The 26427-nt window shown below is 43.3% G+C and overlaps 3 protein-coding genes across 3 annotated transcripts in view; 2 read left to right on the forward strand and 1 right to left on the reverse strand.

Annotated features, from left to right (window-relative positions):
- Positions 1-2010: 2010 nt before the first annotated feature.
- On the reverse strand, positions 2011-17088 carry ercc6l (excision repair cross-complementation group 6-like). The gene is made up of 6 exons (XM_020938420.2): positions 16894-17088; positions 14330-14374; positions 9756-11937; positions 7908-9230; positions 5821-5946; positions 2011-2716 (listed from the first exon to the last, which is right to left on the reverse strand). Exons 1-6 carry the CDS (start codon positions 16965-16967, stop codon positions 2456-2458), a joined length of 4011 nt encoding a protein of 1336 aa, XP_020794079.2. The 5' UTR covers positions 16968-17088; the 3' UTR covers positions 2011-2455.
- A 2330-nt stretch (positions 17089-19418) lies between these two features.
- Positions 19419-23002, forward strand: LOC129411339 (uncharacterized). The gene is made up of 4 exons (XM_055161983.1): positions 19419-20085; positions 20170-20265; positions 20798-20897; positions 22674-23002. Exons 1-4 carry the CDS (start codon positions 19984-19986, stop codon positions 23000-23002), a joined length of 627 nt encoding a protein of 208 aa, XP_055017958.1. The 5' UTR covers positions 19419-19983.
- A 2807-nt stretch (positions 23003-25809) lies between these two features.
- LOC110172532 (zinc finger MIZ domain-containing protein 2-like) overlaps positions 25810-26427 on the forward strand; it is a 31789-nt gene continuing 31171 nt past the window's right edge. The window contains exon 1 of the mRNA XM_055161877.1: positions 25810-26276. The gene's annotated coding sequence lies outside the window, so the exon portion shown is untranslated. The remainder of the gene's footprint in view (positions 26277-26427) is intronic.

The raw sequence follows: 26427 nt of genomic DNA on the forward strand, positions 1-26427 counted from the left end.
AGTAGTAGTAGTAGTAAGTAGTAGTAGTATAGTAGTAGTAGTAGTAGTAGTAGTAGTAGTAGTAGTAGTAGTAGTAGTAGTAGTAGTAGTAGTAGTAGTAGTAGTAGTAGTAGTAGTAGTAGTATAGTAGTAGTAGTATAGTAGTAGTAGTAGTAGTAGTAGTAGTAGTAGTAGTAGTAGTAGTAGTAGTAGTAGTAGTAGTAGTAGTAGTAGTAGTAGTAGTAGTAGTAGTAGTAGTAGTAGTAGTAGTAGTAGTAGTAGTAGTAGTAGTAGTAGTAGTAGTAGTAGTAGTAGTATCACTTCATGTCACTTCCCTGGTGAACACTCAGATACGCAGCAAAAACTGGAGGGTTTAAATTTCAGGGTAAAATATTTCAAAGTTGTTTTTACACAAAAAGTGTTTTTTAAACAATTAGAAAGTTAAATGAGGGTTTGAGCTGGGCTTATTTGCCAGAGTTGATATGGTTGAGGTTAATTCAACTTCCTTTAGTGTTAATTAAACTTATACTAGTGTTAATTCAACTTCCTTTAGTGTTAATTTCTCCCACCACTTCAAACTACCGCGAGAGTAGAACCAGTTTGAACCAGTTTTGTTCATAATTTCATCTTAAATTTACTAAAATAAAGTGTAAAAATAAAACCCGTCTGTGTGTTGTTGAGTTGAATCAGGATAACTCTACAAAGTGTTATCTGTTTACTCTCAAAACGTTCATATAACTCTGGATTTCAGGTTAAACAGGAATTTTGGTCCAGTGTGACTTTATGAACATTTACACAAATGTTGAATTAACTCTAGAACAGAGTGACTCAGATAAACTCTGAGAAAATGTTAAAATGATTCTGTGAGTCACTTTAATTGCTCCACCTTTTGCTGTGTGCTGAAATGTTATCGTGTTCTCCAGAATGTTCCACAGTATGGCATTAAATGTGTCTCTATGGAATCACGCAGTAAAACAACCAGGTCAAGTTACAGGTCGGATCTGTGGAGAGGCGATTTCCTCACGATAACAATGTTTGAGCATTATTTTTAAAGAATAAAACATACACGATGAGTAAATAGAAGAGATCTCAGGGTTAATGCCGTACTGTGTAACATCTCCATGGAGACGAGCAGACGGATTTTCTCCACCGGAAAAGTGACTCGGTGCAACTTTCAGAAGTTAAAGAGCTCGTGCTTTTATTGTGAAGGCCCGAGCGTAAACAGGAAGTGCTGCAGGTCGCGCGCTCACCTGTCCGAACTGACATCATGATGAGCGTGCGCGCATGCGCCGGGTCCGTCCAGCCGCAGGTTCACGCCGGTTCAGCTCAGGACCGTGAGGAGGATCGAACCCGCAACCACAGACCGGAAATATGAAAATAATAATTATATATGAAAATAATAATTATAATATATCCAGATATTAATATGAATAATGTTTGTTACAGTTTATGTCACAAACGTCACGAGGATCCAGAGTCAGACGTTTTTTTGCAGAATAAAACAGAAATTTGTTTGAGGAGGAAATTATGGAACTTCAAAACTTTCAGCCTTTGAGATTTGTGACTTGTGTCCGTTCAGATTTCAATTTGTCTTTTTCACTGACAAAATTTCAAAACTTTTTCATGACTTTTTCATGATCTAAAGTGAATTTTCCATGACTTTCCAGCACCTACATGTGTAGAACTGATCAAACTTTTATGATAAATCTGAAATGTTTAACTCTTTCCACTCACATTATGGTTTGGGATTATAGTTTTTGAAAATTCTAAATCCTGTCAGTGCATTTATTGTCGTCTCTTTTAAATAAAGGTGCAGACGTTCACAAATAATCAGAACAGACTCATGAGAACTGAACAAAAACCTGGAGCTGCGGGAATCATGCAAAAATTCCATGACTTTTCCAAAACTTTCATTGAGTTTACAAAATTCCAGGACTTTTTCAGGCCTAGAAAATGACATTTTCAATTTCCATGACTTTTCCAGGATTTCCTTGACAGTGGGAACTCTGGATTTTATAAAACACAAGCACGTTTGTGATAAAATTTTTATTGAATATGAGGTTCGCACTTGCATTTTTTTTTTCAGTTTACATTTTATTATTTAGAAATTTAACACGTCCAGAAGAAGAACAAGAACCACATTTCAGAACACGTTTGTACAGCTCCAAACTACAGGATTAGACTTTTTTTTGCAGAATAAAAACAGGAGAGTTTGTTTGAGGAGGAAATTCTGGAACTTCAAAACTTTCAGCCATTCAGATTTCAATTTCAAGACCTTTTTTAATTCGATTTCAAGACTTATTTTACCCATATTAAAATGTATTTCAGGTTAGACGTTAGGAACCGTTGGAGCAGATTGACGGTCACCTCCCCGTCGGTGGTCCGGGTTCAGTCCGGGTTCAGTCCGGGTTCAGTCCGGGTTCAGTCCGGGTTCAGTCCGGGTTCAGTCCGGGTTCAGTCCGGGTTCAGTCCGGGTTCAGTACTTGTTCTGGCTGAGCTGTCTGTACAGTTTGATGGTGAGCAGTTGGATCTCGGCGTCTCCGGGTTTCATGTCTATCGCTCGCAGGAAGTGTCCGAGAGCTTCTTCCTGTCGCCCTCGCGTCAGACACTCTCGTCCTCTCTTCACCGCCGTCTCGTAATCCTCCTCTTCCTCCTCCTCCTCCGTCTGAGGCCCGAGTTTGTCCATCCGCTCTCCCGAGGACAGCTCTGCGTCTGCGGTCGACTCCTCCAAGCTCTCCTGGAAAAAAAACCCCACAACATTTGAGAAGAAAATAAATCAGAAATGTGTTGAGACCTCTGAAGTCAAACGCAAACCCACACAAAAACTACGTCGGTCGTTTGTGTTTCGTTCGTGCCGCTTTAGTTTTGGAGATGTTAACGATTCTTTTACAGGTCAAATTCTGGTCAGCAGCTTCAGGAAACTTCAGAATGAAATAAACTAACAAAATGGAGTCAGTCGTTTGTGTGATTATGATTTTTAACAGTTTAATTTTGGCTCGATGACGTCGTCCAGCCCCTCAAAACCTGAAACAGCAGGAAATGATACGAAATGTTTTTTGGTTTGCGCTGTGACTGTTTTCATTTGTGCCAGTTTATTTCTAAAAATTATTCATTATTATTATTATTTTTTTTGAACAATAATTTATTGTCTTTTTAACAAAATAGAACAATACAATACAATCCAGCACAGCTTAGTCTGCATAGAACTACATGGATAAAGACCGTCACAAGGTCTGAGCCTCCTTTATAAAGCACACCAGCCAAGTCCTGAGGTAGGTGGTCCAGAAAGGGTTGCCATATTTTATAGAAAGTGTTTGAATTGCCTTTTAAGAGACACTGAGGCCTTCCACTGGGAAAACTTTAAAAGTCTCTCTGTACCATTGTGTAACAGATGGAGGTTTTGCCTGTATCCACTGAAGCAGGAGGCATCTTCTTGCCAGGTGTAAAAGTTTACGTAGTAACGTCATCTGCCCTGGTAACACAGGCAGCCTCTCAGACAGGCCAAAAAGAAACAAAACAGGCTCCACGGGGACGGCTCGATGAAAAATGGAGCGGAGCTCCGTAGCAACATTCCTCCAAAACCTGAGTATCAACGGACACTGCCAGATACAATGATAATAACTGCCCACAATGTTTTTACATTTTACACACAAAGGTGAGTACTGAGGGTGAATCTTATGCAAGAATTGAGGAGTACGTTGAAGTCTGTGTAAAATTCTATATTGGTTCTCCCTGAGTTTATTACAAGGAAGTGTTTCTGTCTCATTTCTGTTGGGCCTGGTATTACAGGGTTTCCCAAAGACTGGGTCGCAAGAGATTTTTTTGGGGTCGAATTGTCACGATCTGCATGTATCTGCATGTTTTGTATCATTTCTAATCTTTTTGTAATTGTTTCATTGACTATTTTGTTCCAGTATTGCTGAATCAGTTGAATAATGAAAAGAAAAAGAAATGATCTGCATTTAAAGTCCAAATAGGCGACTTCTGGATCCTTTTATTGCCGCTTCAGTGACTGTTTTTTTCGTTGTTTAAAACTTGAGTAAAACTAATTGTTCTATGACACGATCAGTCAGTCATTTATAGAGATGGGCATGATTAGTCGATTTATCGATAATTGACCATTAAGAATTTCGTCGATTACGTTCATTTTTCATCGACAAACCACATGTAGGTCACTGTGCATAGAGTAGGGCGACCAAACGTCTGTTTTTCCCCAGACATGTCTGTTTTCCACGTCCTGTCCTGGCTGTCTGGGTTTTTCTTTTTTTATAAAGTAATGCAAATGTTCAGGTTTTCATTTCCTTTCATTTGAACATTAAACTGAGCGTCTCTCGTAGCGTCAGTGACTCAGAAGGAGCGAGACACAAACAGTGGGTCAGTCTGCAACGTGACTAAGCACAAATGTGTATTTAACGATGACTTGTACAAGAAATTCTGGCTTTTTGTTCCGGTCGAGACAAGTGTGAGTCCATGTGCACAGTGAACAAAACAGCACATGTGTCAGTGTCCAGTGTGTAAAGGACCTCAAAGCACCAGGACATGGAAAATCATTAAAAAGTTTTTCCAGGTGAGAGTCGCTCAATGTCGATGACGAGGCCGAGGCCCCGCCCCCTCCCCCCGTACGCTGTCCTGGTTTTGACAAATGCAAATCTGGTCACACAGACCTGTATTCACCTGAGTCATGTCTTTTAATCCAACACAAGTTGAACCACATCAGCGACACAAGAGCTGTTTTTTTTTTACTTCTCTAAAACTACATTCAGACTGCAGGGTTTAACGCTCAATTTTGGATTTTTTTGTGAAATCCGATGTTTTTTCGAGGTCGTTCACATTTCCAGTTAAATGTGACTTGTATGTGACTCCAGTGTGAACATTAAACGGTCCAAAAGTGTCCCACATGTGACACTGGAGACACGACGACGTCAACCGCAGCGAGCGTCTCTGTGTTTACAGAAGTTGTCCAAACATGGACGCAGCATCGAGCACCTGGAGATTTTAAAGTTCCTCTCGTACCGGAGCCAGAACATGAACAACTGACTTGTTTTAAGGAGGAGATTGAGAAGGAGAAGGACCAGGTTTTTGGTCGTGGTGTTTTGTGGTGAGTGGAGATGTGCTTCACTTCAGTCACACGGAGTTCATTAACAGTTTTCTCCTACTTCAGCGCAGAATAGTGACGTTTGTGTCTTGTTGATAACGTGTAGGTGGATGAATGTGACCTGACCGTTCACACTGAAGTCACATGTCAAAAGATCAGATATGTATCAGTTTCAGGAGCACAGATCCAAGTGTCCTGGGTCATGTTTGAAAAAAATCTGATCTGTGTCATTCAGACTGTCATTAAAAGATCAGATACAGGAACATAGAGACAAAAAAATCGGATTTGGGAACTTCAGGCTGCAGTCTGAACGTAGCCTAAGTTTATGCAAACGAGTCATGTGGTTTTAAGTTTTGTTTCTGTGAGACTTGCACAAATCTGCATTAAACACATTATAATGTCAAACAGCTGATGTGGCCCTAGAGTCGTTCTGTTTATATGTCATAAAGTTGAAATTATTTATGCAGATTAGTGCAGATAGTAATAATAATGATGATCATTTTAATATAAAAACATTAATGATTAATCGATAATCAATCGTTAATTCTCCCGACGATCGATTAAGAAAATTTAATCAAATGCCCGTCCCTAGTCAACAATAAAATATCCTCATGAATGTTCAATAATGCTCAAACACAACTTTATTTTATGATTTATGAATGATGTCTGTTGACTAGGGTGACTTTTAAAATATGGCTCCTCAGAAAAAAAAGTTTGTGAAACGCTGGTGTATTAAAGTGCAATACCTGTGCCTCCTCCTCCTCCTCTTCCAGCTCTTCTTCCTCAGAGTTCAGGGTCTCTCCGCTCGGCTCAGACTCTTCATCGCCCACAGACACGCCCCCTCTGGACTCCTCTTCAACGCCCTCGTCAGCCTGGACGCACAAAATCAGTGTCAGAACGTCCAGTTGTGATGAAGGTCGATTTCTAGAACAACTCATCAAGAAAATCTCCGTCTTTGTTTTTAAAGCTCCGATATCACACAGAAGTGACTCTTGTGAGGTTTAAGTCGTGTTCTAATGTTTTGTTTCATTCACAGGTTTGAGTTTCTCTTCATTATGAGTCTGTCTACGTGTCTGTCAATGCTCTGTTCCACCTTGTGATGTCATGAAGTGGTAGTTTTCAAGTGAACAGCTTCTTTAGTTCAGTGGAGATCGGCAAATCCAGGACTGAAATGATCCAAATGATTCTACTGAAGGCGTGTGGAGTGTAAAAACACAGTGGAGCACTTCCTGTATTACCACATGATGACATCACAAGGGGGAACAGTGCGTTTTCAGTTTGAGAGAAAAACTCTAACTCTAAATCTGCAGGGTTTGTGTGTTAAATGTGTGTGAATGAAGAAAATGAAACAGAAAACACAGACCAGACTCACTGTTGAGGTTTTATCTCCAAATTACGCTTCGGCAAAAAGGCTTTGTCAGATAATTTTTAAAAAAGGCTTTTGGACATCGGCCATCAGACGGTGTATTTTTTCATTTTTAAACATGTGTGAATGAAACAAAACAGCTCCAGGTTTGTGACGAGGAAACGACATTAGAACATTCAGGGTTTCCACTCTTCTTCAATGACAACATTTAAAAACTTCCAAGACTTTTTCATGACCTTAAGTGAATTTTCCATGATTTTACGGCACCTACATGTGTAGAGTTGAGCACGTTTTTAGATAGAGGTGTAAGAAAAAAATCAATTCAGTGATATATCATGATAATACGCTGCACAATTCTTGAAACAGTTTTTTTAAATCATATTTTTTCACAAAAATTCCAGAGTTACATTTAGTGTTCTCATGATATAAAATAAATATTTTCATGTAATACAATTTTGTGCTTCTGAAGATGTACATGATTATATTATTAGAAGTAATAATAATAATAATAAGTATTAAGTCGCAATATATTGTCCTTTATTTTAATATTTGAATATACGGGGACAGTGTTGTGAAGTTTACTTTTAAAACATATTCCCCTACAGATTACAGATTACACACACCAAAATGTAGTTTGTAACGGAATCCATTAAAATAAAGTGAGTAATGTAATCTGAATACTTTGGATTACTTGATATTGTCATGTTTTTTAAAACTACATGAATGTACCAACCACATCCTGAAAATTCATGTTCGTTCAGTCTTTACTTGACCAGATTATAAATATTATTGATAGAGAAATTATTTTTATATGAAATCACAATTATGTCCACTTTACTACTAGTTTAGTTTAGTCTTAGTTTAGTTTACTAGTTTAGTTTAGTTCCTAGTTTAGTCTAGTTCTAGTTTAGTCCTGGTTTTAGTCCTGATTTAGCCCAAAATGTGAAAACAGGAAACTATCGCCATGTAACCCATTTATTTCAACAAAGTAACTGTAATCCAATTACCACTCACTGAAATAGTAACTGTAACTGAATACAGTTACTCATCATTTGTACTCTGATTACGTAACGCCGGTACATGTAATCTGTTACTCCCCAACACTGTACAGGGATATGTCGTATCGTGACATGAATGTTTAACTCTTTCCACTCACCTTATGGTTTGGGATTATAGTTTTTGAACATTTAAAATCCTGTCAGTGCATTTATTTATTGTCGTCTCTTTTAAACAAAAGACTCAGATGTTCACAAATAATCAGAACAGACTCATGAGAACTGAACAGAACACTGGAGCTGTGTGAAAGAGATGGTAAAATTCCATGACTTTTCCAGGATTTCCATGACAGTGGAAACCCTGAGCATAGATCAGAAAACAGCGTAATATCGACCCTCTGACTTGATTTGAAGACTTGGTGAAAGCACATAAGGTTTTCATTCTAGTTTTGTATTGACATTTTCTCTTTACCTGTCCGTCCTCCTCCTCCTCTTCTCCCTCAGACTCGTCTTCCTCGGTCTCTCTGTGGTCCCGTTCGCTCCCTCCGCTCTTCTCTTCCTCCTCCTCCTCGTGGTTGTCGATGTCGTCGATCAGCGACATCACAAACGAGCGTCTGGAGGCGACCGATGTGTTCACACTTTTCCTCGACCGGTTCAGAGTCGCGGAGGCGGCGGCGGAGGCTTTCGGGGTCGACGCTCCCAACATGTGAAACGATTCTTCAAAATCCTTCACGTTCGATTTCTCCCGCCCCTGCTCTTCCTCGTCTTCGTCGTCGCTGTAAATCCTCGCCACTCGCTTCTTTCTCACCGTGGCGACAACAGAGTCATTCTCCGAAGTGTTCATCTCCGAAACGTCGTTAATTACGGACTTTTCCTTGTTGTGATGCTCCGCTAACGACCTGTCAACACTAAAACTGCCGTCTAACTGTAGTTTGGACAGAATCTGACGCTCCTCTTCCTCAGTTTGCTTCTGATCGTTGAAAATATCGTTATCCGAAATGATGCTGCTGTCGTCGTCCAATTGTAAGTTAAATTCGCCTTCCAAAGAGTCCATGACGTAGCTGGAATTCGGCCCGTTTTCAGATTTAAAACTCGCTTGCATCACGGAAAGACGCTTGTTCTTCAGCGGTGTTTCGTGGAATTCGCCCAAGTCCATTTTAGCTCGTTGCGTTTTTTCGTCATCGTCGGCGGTGAAATAACTCAAGCTGCTGTCGCCGGTCGATTGGTCGAGTTTGTGATTTTCAGACAAAATTTCCACTGCGTTTGTGAAGCCATTTCGCACTTCAGATTTATTCTCGAGGTTCTGAGCAGACACGTCCATCGCTTCTTCGACGGAATCCTCGATCACCAAGTTATTCATGGAGCGATCGCCGTTTTCGATTTCCTCTACGCCGTTTTCATGTCCGTTTATCGCGCTGAAGTTTTGATCTTTTTCTTGCGCTTCCAAATCATTCATAGACACGTCTCCGTTGTGGATGAAGTGGGGCATTTCTGATTTGATGTTTCGTGGAGAGTGGACGCCGTTTTGTTGGAAACCGTTTTGTGGAGTCTCGTCATCAGAAATCACCACTTCTTCGTGATCTGTGGAGTTTCGTTCCGTAAAGTTTTGAGAGTTTCCACGTTCCGTTTTGATTTTGCGCGTTTCTTCTTGTGACTCGTGGCTGTTTTCGGTGGCCTCGTCGCTGCTCTGCTCCGCCGTCAGGTCGATCACGTTCTTCTCCGCTGACCCGGACCGGTCCAGATCCACCACGGCCCCGTGGTCCTGGTACGAGTGAGACCCAGGACTCTCCAAATCCTGGTGAGAAGAAAACACAACATGAGCCACACTAGCAAGAAATTAGTTCTGTTTAACCTTCACGCTCTCCTGGGGGTCACATTGACCCGAAGAAGAAAAAAAAACTTCCTTCCTGCTCTCTTGGGGCGGGTCAGTCAGACCCAAAAATTTATTTTTAAATAAATTCTCGCCAGGCGAGATAGATACATTTTTGTACATATTGTACAGGAAATGAGAAGTCTATATATGTTCTTGGTTAATTTGGGACAGTAGAAAAAAGGGGTTGGGTTAAATAAGTATTATAGAAATATTTACTTTTTGTGTTATATCTATGTATTTACGTTTTTATTTATATTCTATGTATTATTGTCCGAATAAACATTCATTCATATATAAAAAAAATAAAATAAAATTATATATCTATATCTATATCTATATAGAGCGATATATATATACACACACACACTTATATTTATTTATTAACTACAAACTGTAAATAAACTAAGGTAAATGCTGAAAAAGTCCAGAGTAGAGGAGTGTTCTGACCTGTGTGGGGTATCGGGGTTTCCTCTCTCTGGGCGGTTGGTCCATCCTTAACCAGGCTGCTTCCGTGCTGGACGCCATGCTCTGTGCCAGCTGCGTCTGGAGCTCACACTCCGCCTTCATCAGCTCCTGCGCCTTCTGCACGCGGCCCTCGATGTAGTGGCGCTGCTCCTGGTCCTCCGGCGCCTCCTCCTGGTGCGCGTTCACAGAAAACATCAGGTCGTGGTCAGAAATGCCGAACATCTCCATGGCGTGGAGGTGTGCGATGTGCTCGTCCAGCTCTGCGTCCGTGCGCCTCTGCCTCGAGTGCAGCGCCTGGAGCTGCATCTGTGTGGTCGAAGACTTCGTGTCCTCCAGCGTGAAAAGCTCCTTCAGCTCCTGTTTGCTAAAATATCTAAACGGATTCTTCTTGTCGCCCGTGTTTTGCCTGATCAGCGAATCTTTAAAAACCTGACGTCTGTAGATTTTCTCCTCGACGGTGCCGCACGTGATCAGTCTGTAAATCACAACGTTTTCCTTCTGTCCGATACGATACGCTCGGTCCACGGCTTGAGCGTCCGTGGCGGGGTTCCAGCTGGGATCATAGATGACGACGCGATTCGCCGCCGTCAGCGTGATTCCGACTCCCCCCACTTGCGTCGTTAGGAGGAAAACCGTGTAGCTCTGGTCTTTCTGGAACAGCGTTATCCGGCGTTCACGTTCGGCGGTGTGCGTTATCGTCCCGTCCATTCGCATGACTTTGAATCCACGGTTTTTCAAGATCCGTTCCAGGATGTCCAGAACTTTGCGGTAGTGAGCGAAAACGAGCGTGCGGTGACCTTCGTCTCTCAGCCGCTCCAAAAGCGAGAAAAGAAACACCATTTTACCCGATTCGGAGATGAGCGTGTCGTCGGGTACGTTGGTGATGTCGTGCCCCGTGTCTCCCTCCGAATCGCCGGCGTCGTGATCGTCCAGGCCGAGCTTCGCCATCGAGCCGGCGGACAGCAGCCTCGGATGGTCGCACAGCTTTTTCAGAATGGTCAACTGGGCGAGCGGCGATTTGGTCGTCATCAGCAACTCCTTGATGTGATCCAGCGAGATGAACTGTCTGTAGATGTCCTCCTGCACCGCGCTCAGATACGTCCAAACTATCAGATCGTTTTTACGTGTCAACTCTGGCATCGTCGCTCCAGGATTCGCCTCGTCGTTCTCCGCCCTCTCACCGCCGTCTCCGTTTTCCTGAGGTGGGCTGCTCGGCTTCAGCTTCTGCACTTCCGCTTTGGTTCTGCGGAGGAAGTGCGGTCTGATTATCGCCATGAGGTTCTCCGACATCCTCAAGCCGAGCACCTTCTCTCCGGGCGTGGCGTCCTTCTCCCTCGCCCTCGTGATCGGGTTTTCGTACTCCGCTTTGAACGTCTTCGCGGTCCCCAGCAGCTCCCCGTGGCACGCGAAATCGAACAGCGCCCACATCTCGCGTAGATTGTTCTGCACCGGCGTTCCCGTGAGCAACACCCGGTTCTTCGACGGAATCGCGGACGCACTTTTCGCGGTTTTGGTCGCCGTGCTTTTGATTTTGTGCGCCTCGTCTAGAATCATGTAATCCCACGTGAACTCCCGCCCGTTATGCGACGACAGGATCTGCCAGTTGTTGAGCAGCATGTTGTACGTGGTGATGACGACGCCGCCCCTTCGCTGAACTTTCTCCAGGTTCTTAGTGCGTTCACTTTTGCTCGCCCCGTGAAACTCCTTAACCCTCATCCCCGGTGTCCATTTCGCGAACTCCTTGGTCCAGTTTGTGATCAAAGATGTCGGTACGACCAGTATCGTGAACTTAACGTGGTCCAAGTCATACATCCCAGACAAGAACGAGATCACTTGTATGGTTTTTCCGAGGCCCATGTCGTCAGCGAGGATGCCTCCCTTGAGCCTGTTGTTGTAAAGTCTGTACAAAAACGCCACGCCCTCTTTTTGGTAATCGTACAGTTTATTGTGAAGATCTTTGAAAAGCAGCAGGCCGCAGCCGTTTACGTCCACAAAGTCCTCGTCGTCTTCTTCCTCCGACTGAACCTCCGATAAAAACTCTTTGACCTTCTGGATGCGTGACTTGAGTTTGTCGCTCGGGTGGATGTCGTAGGCCTTTTCAAACAGGGTCAGGGCTTTGTGCATGTCTCCACCGCGACCCGCAGCTTTCGCCTCCTGAACCAGTCTACGAGCAGAAGAACAAGAGATTAGAGGAAACAGGAAGAGAGTAGGTCTCAAGGTCTTAAGCAGATCCAAACGAGGCCTAAACAAGGTCCAATGTAGGTCTAAACGAGGTCTAAACCAAGTCTAAAGCAGGTCTAAACCAAGTCTAAAGCAGGTCTAAACCAAGTCTAAAGCAGGTCTAAAGCAGGTCTAAAGCAGGTCTAGTCTAAGCAGGTCTAAAGGTCTAAAGCAGGTCTAAACGAGGTCTAAAGCAGGTCTAAACGAGGTCTAAAGCAGGTCTAAAGCAGGTCTTAAACCAGGTCTACACGAGGTCTAAACAAAGGTTCAGATCTAAACGAGGTCCAAAGCTAGTCTAAAGAAGGTCCAACGGAGGTCTAAAGTAGGTCTAAACGAAGTCCAAAGCAGGTCTAAACAATGTCCAAAACAGGTCTAAATGAGGTCTAAACGAGGCCCAAAGCAGGTCTAAACGAGGTCTAAAGCAGGTCTAAACGAGGTCTAAAGCAGGTCTAAACGAGGTCTAAAGGTCTAAAAGGTCTAAAATGAGGTCTAAAGCAGGTCCAAAGCAGGTCTAAACGAGGTCTATACTAGGTCTAAAAAGTCTAAAGCAGGTCAAAGCAGGTCTAAAAGGTCTAAAAGGTCTAAAAAGTCTAAAGCAGGTCTAAAAGCAGGTCTAAACGAGGTCTAAACGAGGTCTAAAGCAGGTCTAAATGAGGTCTAAAGCAGGTCTAAAGCAGGTCTAAACGAGGTCTAAAGCAGGTCTTAAACCAGGTCTACACGAGGTCTAAACAAAGGTTCAGATCTAAACGAGGTCCAAAGCTAGTCTAAAGAAGGTCCAACGGAGGTCTAAAGTAGGTCTAAACGAAGTCCAAAGCAGGTCTAAACGAGGCCCAAAGCAGGTCTAAACGTGGCCCAAAGCAGGTCTAAACGAGGTCCAAAGCAGGTCTAAACGAGGCCCAAAGCAGGTCTAAACGAGGTCTAAAGCAGGTCTAAATGAGGTCTAAAGCAGGTCCAAAGCAGGTCTAAACTAGGTCTAAACGAGGTCTATACTAGGTCTAAAGCAGGTCCAAACTAGGTCTAAACGAGGTCTATACTAGGTCTAAAGCAGGTCCAAAGCAGGTCTAAACGAGGTCTAAAGGAGGTCTAAAGCAGGTCCAAAGCAGGTCTAAAAGGTCTAAACGAGGTCTATACTAGTCTAAAGCAGGCCCAAAGCAGGTCTAAACGCAAAGGTCTAAAGGTCTAAAGGTCTAAACGAGGTCTAATCGAGGTCTAAAGTAGGTCTAAATGAGGTCTAAAGCAGGTCCCAAACGAGGTCTATACTAGGTCTAAATGAGGTCTAAAGCAGGTCCAAAGCAGGTCTAAACTAGGTCTAAACGAGGTCTATACTAGGTCTAAATGAGGTCTAAAGCAGGTCCAAAGCAGGTCTAAACTAGGTCTAAACGAGGTCTAAAGGTCTAAAGCAGGTCCAAACAGGTCTAAACGAGGTCTAACTAGGTCTAAAGCAGGTCCAAAGCAGGTCTAAACGAGGTCTATACTAGGTCTAAATGAGGTCTAAAGCAGGTCCAAAGCAGGTCTAAACTAGGTCTAAACGAGGTCTATACTAGGTCTAAAGCAGGTCCAAAGCAGGTCTAAACGAGGTTTAAAGGAGGTCTAACCGAGGTCTAAAGCAGGTCTAAATGAGGTCTAACCGAGGTCTAAAGTAGGTCTAAATGAGGTCTAAAGGAGGTCTAAAGGAGGTCCAAAGCAGGTCTAAAACAATACTGATAGAACTGAACGATTTTATAAAAACATCTAATTGTGATTTCTCTATTAAACACTCTTGTGATTATTACGGTCCATGTTTAAAAAGTGGGATTCTGTTCAGAGCTTCAGAGACATTAGGATTAGAGAGAAGATTTACGTGGGGAACATTTTGTTATTTTCTGCAAAACGATCAGATCTGAGCCGTCGTGGGCTGAGTAAATAACTGACTCACAGAAACAAACTACTAAAGCACTTTGAGTCTTGAAGATGGAAAAGTGATGTATAAAAATGTGACCAATTACCACTGAAGTGTTTCATTCTGTTATTTATTCATAACAGCTCATGTTTTGACAAGATCAACTGTAGTTCCAGCTAAATCGGTTCTTTATGGTCAGATTGTGTTTAAATAAAGTTCAGATTAAAGTCAGACAGAGCAGTGAATACAGTTAGAATCACATCTCCAGCAAATGTTGATGACATTAGCTGCAACGTATTAATATTTTCTCTCTTAATTTGTGAAAAAGAATTTCCCCTCAGGTAAATTAAAAGTGTAAAAATTTAAATATATATTGTACTTGAAAAAGTGTTTCTGTCCCAGGCTCGTCTGTTGTTGTTGTTGTTGTTGTAGTTGTGTGGATGTGGAGAGACTTTACCTGCTGTACGTTTCCAGAGGATCCTCGGTGTCCACACACAAAGACCTGAAACACAAAGACCTGGAACATGAGACACAGAATCATTCAGACCTCAGCTCTGTGTAAAAATCAACATCAACGTCAATGAAAGTGAAATACATGACCTGTTGAAAGTTTGTACTCACTCTCTCAATCGATCTTTGTCTCTTCATATTTACCACTGTCCACATTTTATATACAGACGACTTATGAAATTATGTAGCAAAGGAAGAAAAGTTAAATACAAATTTTAAAATGAAAATATTTTATATTTAAACTTCAAAGTTGTCATGCTTTGCTTGGGCGAAAAATATTTAGTAGTTATTAAAAAAAAAAAGTAAATGCTTTAATAAATACTTTGCTTCATATATTTGATGTTTTAATGTGTAAAAAAAATACAAAAAGTGGTAAGAAAAAAAAAAAAAAAAAAAAAAACACTGAATGAGAGTTTGACCAAAACAGTTGGACCATTAAACAATAAAACGTAACGCTTTGGACACACCCTCTCACTTAATGTTGTCCTACAAGTTTCTACATTTTATACACACACAGAAACATCAAATATATGAAGTCAAAGTATAAATCAAAGTATTAGTGAAGTCTGTAAAGTGGAATTCAAAAGAACTACTTCAAGACGGGGTATTTTCTAATTTTCTATAACATATAACATTTAGATCACCAGGTTACTTTTTATTGAAAATGCTACACTCCCTGAAGTTTCACTTTTATTTTCTGACACTCTTGAGTCTCCGCTCCCTTTTCCCTCTATGCTGAGTCACTCCCCCACCAGAGCGCTATTACCACACTCTCAGCGTTCGTCGCGCTAAAGAAACTCCTGCACATCACATCAGGTTTGACCGTCGCTGTGGACAGTTTTGTGTCACGTTTTTGTGTTCTTAATGGAGCGTACGGGAGACAAAGGCTTGTGGGCGGAGCCTCGTACTGAATCTCACAATTCACTGTAAAATACGCTAAATGAAATGTTCTTAACTCCTAATCGTAACCAAAATACTGTCAGAAATGTACATAAACTATCACAAACGCAAAGTGGTGGGTGTGGCATAACGTGATTGGGGAAAATATTTGGAGGTTTTTACTTTTTTTAATGTATTAATTTATTTTGTACATTATCCTCAACAGGAGAGACGCATGTTCCAGGTTGTAGCATTAAAGCTCATTTCCACCCCTCGTCCCTGGTGCATGTTTTTAGGTTTCAGGTAACTTTCTATTTCCGTGGAATTGTGCCGGTGACGTGTAAACTCCAGAAAGTTACGTACTGAACCTTTTAGTGAGTAAAAAAAAAAGCTGCACATCTTTAGAAAAACTATGTCACTGGGAAAGATTATTTTTATTTAAGTTATATTAGATCACCTGAGATTTACACGTGTTTTACTCATGTCTCTCTTTTTTAAATTAATTTATTATTTTTTATTTCCAAGAAAAAAACAATAATCATACACACACTACATACACACTGTAAACAGAAAACAGAAAATAACTAATTTCTCAGCAAGAAAAACTAATATTAACCCAAATCTGTTCATGACGTACTGTAGTTTCAGAAATGATGTAGTTGTATAAAAAATGTAAAAATAAATAACATACTCGTGGAAACTAATAATAATAAGGATAAAGAAGGCAAAGAAGTTTATCGTTTATGATCGTATCAAAATAAGTAAAATGAGAATGAAGAATGTAAAGAATTTTTATTTATTTTATTGTTTTTTCCCCCCGTTTCTGGTCGTACAAACTAATACTAATGTTAACGAAGGGGCAAAAGTTTATCGTTTATGATCGTACAAAAAAAAAAACACCATGAGAAACAAAAAATATCAGGTTGTCATTACGGGTGTGCAAAAATATCGGAATATCAATATATCGTATCGTTTAATGTGATGATACAGTATCGATATCATATTTTTAGGTGTGTTTTACTAAATTATTTTGTTACAGTGCTATAGTTTTGTTGCTTGTGGAGTGAAAGGAAGCTCATTTACTGTTTTGAGGATTAAAATGTTTGTGTTTCATATGAACTTTTCACAAGAAGTAGTTTAACAAAGACTTTTAGTATCAGAGCCACGATTTAGCCTTTATTTTTTATTGAACCATATCGAATCGATTTGAAATATATCATATCGAATCGAAAGTGCATTGTATCGAGATATGTATCGTATCGTCGTATCGTATCGTGGCCTGTGATCGTATCGTGGCCTGTGTATCGTATCGTGGCCTGTGTATCGTATCGTGGCCTGTGTATCTGTATCGAGTATCGTATGTATCGTATCGTGGCCTGTGTATCGAGTATGTATGTATCGTGTGTATCGTGGCCTGTGTATCGAGATGTGTATCGTATCGTGGCCTGTGTATCGAGATGTGTATCGTATCGTGGCCTGTGTATCGAGGTGTGTATCGTATCGGCAACTTCTTAATGATACCCAGCCCTAGTTGTCATCGTGTGTTTGAACTTTATTTCGTGTTTACATTTTAGACTTTACTTTAAAACTAACTGTAGCTGTTAGCATTAGCACGGAGCTAGCGGGACTTACCTCTCCATTCTCTCCGAAACCCGCTCCACGTCGTCGCTCAAGTGTCGCTCCATCCCGGCACCAGTCTCCGGCATCGGGGCTCACGCTGGCCCCGAGTGCGCTTCTGTGGAAAACGTCGAAAATTACGTATTTCGGGGAAAAACTCCGGGAAAATGTGGCACTTCTCAGACCGCGGCTGTCAAGGGTTTGAACGGATGTTTTATGCTCGCCAGCCAATCAGAAGCGCGCCGCGGGGACGTCACTCCAGAGCGCAGCCAATCAGAGGCACGCCGCGAGGACGTCACGCCAGAACTCAGCCAATCAGAGCTAGAGTACAGGCGGAGTGGGCAGGAACCTTGTGGTGAGTTAGAGCCAATCAGAAGCTCCCGTTGAGTAACACGTGAGAAGGACGCTGTACGTGTTATTTTATTATTTTTTTTTTACAAAAGAAAATTCGAAAAAAGATCATTTTTATGGCTAATGTCAAAGTAAATACATCAGCAAGAACAACAATAAACACAAACGTGACTAAATGAACGTGTTAAAAGTGCTTATGACAGTTTGGATTCTTTATTTGACTAAAGAAAACGTCTGTTTTTTAGCACGTAAACAAAGTCGTGAGTTTTACAGAAACAAACATTGGCCCAAACACTGAGCTCGTTTTCACTTCCTCCCCGGAGGAAGTGAAAACACATTTCTAAGCACTCAAACCTCAAATGCAGGTTACATTTAGTCCTGGTTAAGACCTGGTTTAGTTCTTGTTTGGTCTTGGGTTAGACTTGGTTTAGTTTAGTTTACACCCGCTATGATCCTAGTGTACATCTGGTTTAGACCTGGTTTACGTTTGGTTCCGGTTTAGACCTGGTTTAGACTTGGGTTTGGTTTAGTTCCAGTGTAGACCTGGTTTAGACCTGGTTTAGTTTTAGTCCTTGTTGTTTAGTCATGGTTTCTTCCTAGTTTTGTTCTTGTTTGGTCCTGGGTTAGACTCGGTTTAGTCCTGGTTTAGGTTTAGTTCTGGTTTAGGTTTAGTTAAAGTTTAGACTTTAGACTTGGTTTTGGTTTAGACCTGGTTTAGACCTGGTTTAGTCCTGGTTTAATCCTGGTTTAGGTTTAGTCCTTGTTAAGTTCTAGTTTAATTCTTGTTTGGTCTTGGTTTAAACCTGGTTTAGTTCCGGTTTAGTCCTGGTATAGACCTGGTTTAGGTTTAGTTCCAGTTTAGTCCTGATTTAGACCTGGTTTAGTTCCAGGTTAGACCTGGTTTAGACCTGGTTTAGTCCTGGTTTAGTCCTGGTTTACACCTGGTTTAGTTCCAGTTTAGTCATGGTTTAGACCTGGTTTAGTCCTGGTATAGACCTGGTTTAGGTTTAGTTCCAGTTTAGTCCTGACTTAGACCTGGTTTAATTCCAGGTTAGACCTGGTTTAGACCTGGTTTAGTCCTGGTTTAGACCTGGTTTAGACCTGGTTTAGTTCCGGTTCAGTACTGGTTTAGACCTGGTTTAGGTTTAGTCCTGGTTTAGGTTTAGTTCTGGTTTAAACCTGGTTTATTTCTAGTTTAAACCTGGTTTAGACCTGGTTTAGTCCTGGTTAGACCTGGTTTAGACCTGGTTTAGTTCCGGTTCAGTACTGGTTTAGACCTGGTTTAGGTTTAGTCCTCGTTTAGTCCTGGTTTAGGTTTAGTTCCGGTTTAAATCTGGTTTATTTCCGGTTTAAACCTGGTTTAGACCTGGTTTAGACCTGGTTTAGGTTTAGTTCCAGTTTAGACCTGGTTTAGACCTGGTTTAGGTTTAGTTCCAGTTTAGACCTGGTTTAGTCCTGGTTTAGGTTTAGTTCTGGTTTAAACCTGGTTTATTTCCGGTTTAAACCTGGTTTAGACCTGGTTTAGGTTTAGTTCCAGTTTAGACCTGGTTTAGACCTGGTTTAGTCCTGGTTTAGGTTTAGTTCCAGTTTAGACCTGGTTTAGACCTGGTTTAGGTTTAGTTCCAGTTTAGACCTGGTTTAGACCTGGTTTAGGTTTAGTTCCAGTTTAGTCCTGGTTTAGGTTTAGTTCTGGTTTAAACCTGGTTTATTTCCGGTTTAAACCTGGTTTAGACCTGGTTTAGGTTTAGTTCCAGTTTAGACCTGGTTTAGACCTGGTTTAGTCCTGGTTTAGGTTTAGTTCCAGTTTAGACCTGGTTTAGACCTGGTTTAGTCCTGGTTCAGAGCCGTTTCTTTTTAGTCCGTGGTTATTTTGAAGTGTCTCCAGAACAAAGGCGTGATCCGGGGGAGATTTAGAGCCTTCTGATTGGCCGATTCATCTGTCCGTCACCCACTTCCTGCCGTTTGAACTCCCTAATGTTCTTTAATCGTCCGTAAATCCGTTTAATGCGCTCGGGTCGACCACCTCAAACGCGCGGGGCAGACAGGTGCGCGGCGAGGGGGCGGGGCCACACCTCACCTGGGGGGACACAGGAAGGAAGCGCCACACTTCAAAAACACGCGCCCACATCAGAGGCCCGCTCGGGTATAAGAACCAAACGCACCCCAAGGCAAACTCACAGCAAACACACACACTGCTCCGGAATCTTCAGGAGGACAGCTCGGAATTCCCGGATTTCCTCGATTTGGACTAAGATTTTTGTTTTTAACTTTTGTGCAGACTTTTAACAACGAACTCTGAACGAAAACTGAATATTTTTACCAACAATTTCAGCACCAAACTCACATCTAATCGACTTTTTAAACCGTATCGTTGCGTTTTTCCTTTTTGACAGACACAGAACTTTTCAAAAAATACATGAATTGACTTTTTATTTCCAAAAAAATATTGGAAATTCATTGAAACGTCACCAAAATAATTGGAAAAGTGTGGAAAAGGCGTTTTATCTGGTCGCGCTGGTCCTGATCCTGGTCTAGTCCTGGTTTAGTCCTCTGATCCTGGTCCTGATTCTGGTCTAGTTGGTCCTGATCTTGGTCTTGTCCTCTGATCTTGTTCCTGAGTCTGGTCTAGTCCTGGTCTTGTCCTCTGATCCTGTTCCTGAGTCTGGTCTAGTCCTGGTCTAGTCCTCTGATCCTGTTTTAGTCCTGGTTTAGTTCTGGTCTAGTCCCTGGTTTTTGCTCCGCTCGTGCCCAAACATGAGGCTTGTTTTTGGGGTTCTTTTGTGCGTGGGTCTGGTCTCGGGTCTGGCTCTGGACTCCAACACCATCAGGGCGTCCAAAGACGACTCGGTCCAAAAGGTAAAAAAAAAAAAAAAAAAAGTTAAACAAAAACATAAACTAAACTGGATTTAAATTTGAAAAATATTTTGTCGTGTTTTTCAGGATTCTCAAAATGGAAACTCTCCAAGACCGAACCGACGAGGATCAGGGAGAACTCAACCGCCCACCTGCCCCGGACCTGACTGTGACGCTCCTCAGGTGGGTTTAGACCCGGTTTAGTCCTGTTTAAGTCCTGGGTTAGTCCTGGTTTGGTCCTAATTCAGGTCTACTTAGTCCTAGTTTGGTCATGGTTTAGTTCAGCCCTGGCTTAATCTTAGTTTAGTCCTGGTTTAGTCCTGGTTTAGACCTGGTTTAGTTCTGGTTTAGTCCTGGTTTAGTCCTGGTTTAGACCTGGTTTAGTCCTGGTTTAGTCCTGGTTTAGTTCTTGGTTTAGTCCTGGTTTAGTCCTGGTTTAGACCTGGTTTAGACCTGGTTTAGTTCTTGGTTTAGTCCTGGTTTAGTCCTGGTTTAGACCTGGTTTAGTCCTGGTTTAGTCCTGGTTTAGACCTGGTTTAGTTTTGGTTTAGTCCTGGTTTAGTCCTGGTTTAGTTTAGTCCTGGTTTAGACCTGGTTTAGTCCTGGTTTAGTCCTGGTTTAGACCTGGTTTAGTTCTTGGTTTAGTCCTGGTTTAGTCCTGGTTTAGTCCTGGTTTAGACCTGGTTTAGTTCTGTAAATCTGTGTGTGTTTTCAGAGAGGTTCGTGCAGTAACAGGCCGCAGAGGAGACAGTCCAACAGAGACCAAGACCAGGACCTGGACTTGGACCAGGACTCGGCCTTCAATCGGACCAGAGGTAACAGTCGAGTCACTGTGTGTTGCCTCCAGTCAGTCCTGTTTAAGTCCTGTTTTAGTCCTGGTTTAGTCCTGGCTTAGACCTGGTTTAGTCGGTGAAATTAAAGCTAAGATTAAAGTTTACCTCCAGACAGAGCAGTGTCTCCAGTTAGATTTACTTATTTAAAAACGATACCGATATCTGATATTTGACTTGCTGCTGGAGCCGATAACCGATATTTAGCTTTAAAATCCACCGAGGCCGACGCACGAGTCTCACGTGAAACTGATTCACTTTTGTAAAAATATCAGGACGTGTTTATCAGAGAAATAAAACCACGAGTCTCACGTTTGTGTCACAGACGAAAAACTCTGCTGTTCCCGACTCTGGTCTGAACAAAAACTGAGCTCATAGATAAATATCGGTACAGAGTATCGATATCAGACGATAATGACGATACATCAGTCATCCGCAGTCGTCGGTGCAGAGTCGCGGGCTGTTCTGTGGTGATGAAAACAGGTTCAACTACAAAATGACATTTGAAAATAAGAGATTTGATTCACACAAACACTGTGCATTTCTGTTTCTTCAGGAGTTTTTCCCTCAAACAGAAAACACTCTGTTCCACCTTGTGATGTCACGGTGTAACACCGACAGTGTTGGGTCTAACAACTACTTTTTTCAAATAAAAATATAAAAATAGTGTAACGAGCTACTACTGAAAATTTGGTCACAAAATGTAGTTCCTTTTTCAATTCAGCACAATGTTACTGTTCTGTGAAGCGGGAGGGACAGTCTCACGTCTGCAAAGATCTGCTCAACTTTCACTTAAGTCAAGTGTACACTTTGTCATTTTTGGCTCTTTTTGAGACAATTTTTCACTTGTGCGACTTGTTGTCTTAATCATGCGTCGTAAACATGGGGTAACAATGATTAATCCCTCACGTCCAGCTCCAGATCGACAATCACACGTCACAAGAATCAAACCTGTTTGAGTCCAGTCGCCTCGTGAGGGTCTCGCTCTGCTGAAGTTGCTGTGAACTTTTAAACGTTAAGATTCGGTCGTACAGTTTGAGCTCAGGGCGTCTGGGCGTCTCCCTTAGAGACAGAGTGAGGAGCTCAGTCACACGGGAGGAGCTCGGAGTAGAGAAGCTGCTCCTCCACGTGGAGAGGAGCGTCTGAGGATTGTTCAAAGGTTGTTCAAACATCAGTCCAAATACTTCAGAAGATCAGTGAGGAGGAAACTCTAACATGATTTAAAAACTCTGAAATGTGGATTTTGCTCTAACCTCCTCCTCCTTCTCTTCCCCCCTGTCCCCCTGTCCTCGTGTCCTCGTGTCCCTGTGTCCTCGTGTCCCTGTGTCCTCGTGTCCTCGTGTCCCTGTCCTGTCCCTGTGTCCACGTGTCCTCGTGTCCCTGTGTCCTCGTGTCCTCGTGTCCCTGTGTCCTCATGTCCCTGTGTCCTCATGTCCCTGTGTCCTCATGTCCACGTGTCCACGTGTCCCTGTGTCCACGTGTCCCTGTTTCCTGTCCATGTCCCTGTTTCCTCATGTCCCTGTGTCCTCATGTCCCTGTGTCCTCGTGTCCCTTTGTCCTCATGTCCTCGTGTCCCTGTGTCCTCGTGTCCACGTGTCCCTGTGTCCTCGTGTCCTCGTGTCCCTGTGTCCGTGTCCCGTGTCCCCTGTGTCCTCATGTCCCTGTGTCCTCGTGTCTGTGTCCCTGTCCCTGTCCTCGTGTCTTCATGTCCCTGTGTCCTCATGTCCCTGTGTGTCCTCATGTCCTCGTGTCCTCGTGCAGCTGCAGAGATGTCCCCGTGCGTCCGCTCCGGGGACTGTGCGGTGGGACTCTGCTGCGTCCGGTACCTGACGGGGAAACGGTGCCAGAGGGTCCCCACCGAGGGCGAGCTGTGCCTGCTGCGGGCGCCCAAGCACCGCCGCGTCCAGCTGGGAAGGTGCGAGTGCGCCGCCGGCCTCACCTGCGCCCCGCCCCCCCGACAGGAGCAGCGGCAGCGACAGGAGCAGCGGCAGGAGCACGGGTACAAGAAGGGCCAGGGCGTGTGCGTGCCCAAACCCAGAAAAACACGACACTCTGGGAAAAAGCGGCGCACGGCGGAGGACTCCTGCTGAGACTCTGACGACATGAGAGCTGGTTTAGACCTGGTTTAGACCTGGTTTAGTCCCGGGTTAGTCTTGGTTAAGTCCTAGTTCAGTCCTGATTTACTCGTGGTTTGGTCCTGGTTCGGTCCTGGTTTAGACTTTGGTTCAGAGCTGATTTAGTCCTTGATTTAATTTGTTTAGTCCTGGAGTTAGTTCTGTTTAAATCTTGGTTTAGTCCTGGTTCATTTTGGGTTTAGTCCTGATTTAGTCCTGGTTTAGTCCTGTTTGAGACCTGGTTTAGTCCTGGTTCAGTCCTGGTTTAGTCTTGGTTTAGTCCTGGTTCACTCATGGTTTAGTCCTGGTTTAGTCCTGTTTGAGACCTGGTTCAGTCCTGGTTCAGTCCTGGTTTAGTCTTGGTTCACTCATGGTTTAGTCCTGGTTTAGTCTTGGTTTAGTCTTGGTTCACTCATGGTTTAGTCCTGGTTTAGTCTTGGTTTAGTCTTGGTTTAGTCTTGGTTCACTCATGGTTTAGTCCTGGTTCAGTCCTGGTTTAGTCTTGGTTCACTCATGGTTTAGTCCTGGTTTAGTCTTGGTTCACTCATGGTTTAGTCCAGGTTTAGTCTTGGTTCACTCATGGTTCAGTCCTGGTTCACTCCTGTTTTAGTCCTGGTTCAGACCTGGTTTAGTCCTGGTTCAGTCCTGGTTTACCTTCGCTCTCTTTAGGTCTTAGTTCACTGTGAAATGCTGCTTTTTCTTTTTTCTGTCTTCGATGTTTTAAAGTTTCTTCATCAGGCAGAGCTCGCGTCCCTGCACTTCCTCCGCCTGACCTGGTGGTGGCGCTGTGGCATGGCGAGTGTGTGCGGACGCGGCTTCAGTCTGTGACACAAAGAATGTCTCGGCGTTGTGATTGTTGTTGTTAAATATGTAATATATTATTTCTATTTTTAATAAGCTGCAAATATTTAAATGTTGTTTGTGTTTTTCACTGACGTCTGAACCAAAACCTGTAAAATAAAATGTTTTTCCAAAATAAACCGAGTCCCGTTTGTGTGTTCAGTCCTGGTTTAGACCTGGTTTAGTCCTGGTTTAGTCTTGTTTTAGTCCTGGTTTAGACCTGGTTTAGTCCTGGTTTAGTCTTGTTTTAGACCTGGTTCAGTCCTGGTTTAGTCTTGTTTAAGACCTGGTTTAGTCCTGGTTTGTCCTGGTTTAGACCTGGTTTAGTCTTGTGTGTGTAAGTGTCCGCGGTGCCATCGTGAGGCCAGAAACAGGAACTGCAGCAGTAGTTTAGTTTGAGATTAAATGTTTTATTAGAAAATAAACCAGGATTGTCCAAACGTTTATCATCGAGGGACACAGATCTGAACCCAGACGAAGCAGAGACGGACCGAGGGACACGACTGGAGCTGGACACAGTCAATCATTTAAATCTGTGCAGGTTTAAAGACGTTAGAATGAATCATCAGATCTTTAAAACCACACACTAAATATTAAACATTGGCTTTATCAAGGGAGATTTTCAAAAAACTTGCAGTAAAAAGTTAAATTTTTTATTGATGTAAGGTCATTTGGGCCAATTCACCTGGAAGTCTAAGGGCCAAGAAAAGTGTGTCTGCGGGCCGCATTTGGCCCACGGGCCGTAGTTTGGACATGACTGAAATAAACAATAAAACTCCTGTTTATATGTTGTACCATTGTTACTAAATTACTACTACTACTACTACTACTACTACTACTACTACTACTACTACTACTACTACTACTACTACTACTACTACTACTATTACTACTACTACTACTAACTACTACTACTACTACTACTACTACTACTACTACTACTACTACTACTACTACTACTACTACTACTACTACTACTATTACTACTTCTACTACTATTACTACTACTACTACTACTACTACTATTACTACTACTACTACTACTACTACTACTACTACTACTACTAACTACTATTACTACTACTACTACTACTACTACTACTACTACTACTACTACTACTACTACTACTATTACTACTACTACTATTACTACTTGTAGTACTATTATTATTACTACTATTGTTATAGCTACTATTACTATGACTATTCTTCTTCTTCTTCCTCTGACCTGTGTCCTCCTCTTTTCCTCTTTTTCCTCCTCATCTACTCCTTCACTCCTCCTCCTCTTCCTCTCATCCTCTTCCTCCTCCTTCTCCTACTCTTTTTCCTCCTCCCCCTCCTCTTCTTCCTCTCCTCCTCCTCTTCTCTTCTTCCTCCACTCCTCTTCCCCTCCTCCTCCACTCCTCTTCTCTTCTTCCTCTCCTCCTCCTCCACTCCTCCTCTTCTCTTCTTCCTCTCCTCCTCCTCCTCTTCTCTTCTTCCTCTCCTCCTCCTCCACTCCTCCTCTTCTCTTCTTCCTCTCCTCCTCCTCCACTCCTCCTCTTCTCTTCTTCCTCTCCTCCTCCTCCACTCCTCCTCTTCTCCTCCTCCTCTTCTTCCTCTCCTCCTCCTCCTCTTCTCTTCTTCCTCTCCTCCTCCTCACTCCTCCTCTTCCCCTCCTCCTCTTCTTCCTCTCCTCCTCTTCTCTTCTTCCTCTCCTCCTCCTCCACTCCTCCTCTTCCCCTCCTCCTCCCTTCCTCTTTCACTCCTCCTCTTCCTCTCCTCCTCCTCCTCTTCTCCTCTTCCTCTCCTCCTCCTCTTCTCTTCTTCCTCTCCTCCTCCTCCTTATCACCCCCCCCCTCTCCACATTTTTTCCTCTTCTTCCTCTGACCTGTGTCCTCCTCTTCCTCCTCCCCTCGTTCCCTCTCTCGGCCGCAGTACCTCCTCCTTCCTGCGGGGGGCGCTTTCCTCCGGCGTAGCAGCCTCAGTCCGGTCCGTTCCTCCCCGTGTCAAACCGCTCCTGGCTCCTGCTCTCCTGCCCGCTCTCCTGCTCTCCTCCTCGGCCTCCATCCATCCATCCGCTTCCCCGCGCTCCGGATCCACGCTCCACGCTCCCGGCGGGAAACCAAACCGGGGGGGGGATGCTGCCGCCGCGCGAGTCCCACCGAGCAGTCACCTAGGCCGGCTGCAGAGGAGCCGCAGTGCCAGGGGGCTGTCCTGTCTGGAGCTCTGGGGCCGCCGTCTCGGGATTTTTTTACGGAGCTTTTTCTCGTGTCTCCCGGCGGGTCGTGTCCGTGGATCTCCCCGCTTTTCCCCGGAGCTTCACCCTCGGTCTACCCCCCTCCTTCAGCTGGATGTGACGGAGGCCCCGGGGGGAAGGTCGCGCTGCGTTGCCCGGGCGCAGAGCTCGAACGCCGGGGAGAGACTGGAGGTAGGTCCCGCTGTTTGGAAACCCCCGTCCCCGGTCCCCGCTGCGTTTTTCCCCGCGAACGTCAGAGCGACACGGTGAAACGCGAAAAGTCCACGGTACAAGCGCGCTGTTTTGTTAAAGAAACGCCATTTTTTATAACAATAAACCCGTA

Source organism: Boleophthalmus pectinirostris, unplaced genomic scaffold (assembly GCF_026225935.1).
Source record: "Boleophthalmus pectinirostris isolate CB_2022bp ecotype Guang Dong unplaced genomic scaffold, ASM2622593v1 HiC_scaffold_4, whole genome shotgun sequence".
Taxonomy (NCBI): domain Eukaryota; kingdom Metazoa; phylum Chordata; class Actinopteri; order Gobiiformes; family Gobiidae; genus Boleophthalmus; species Boleophthalmus pectinirostris.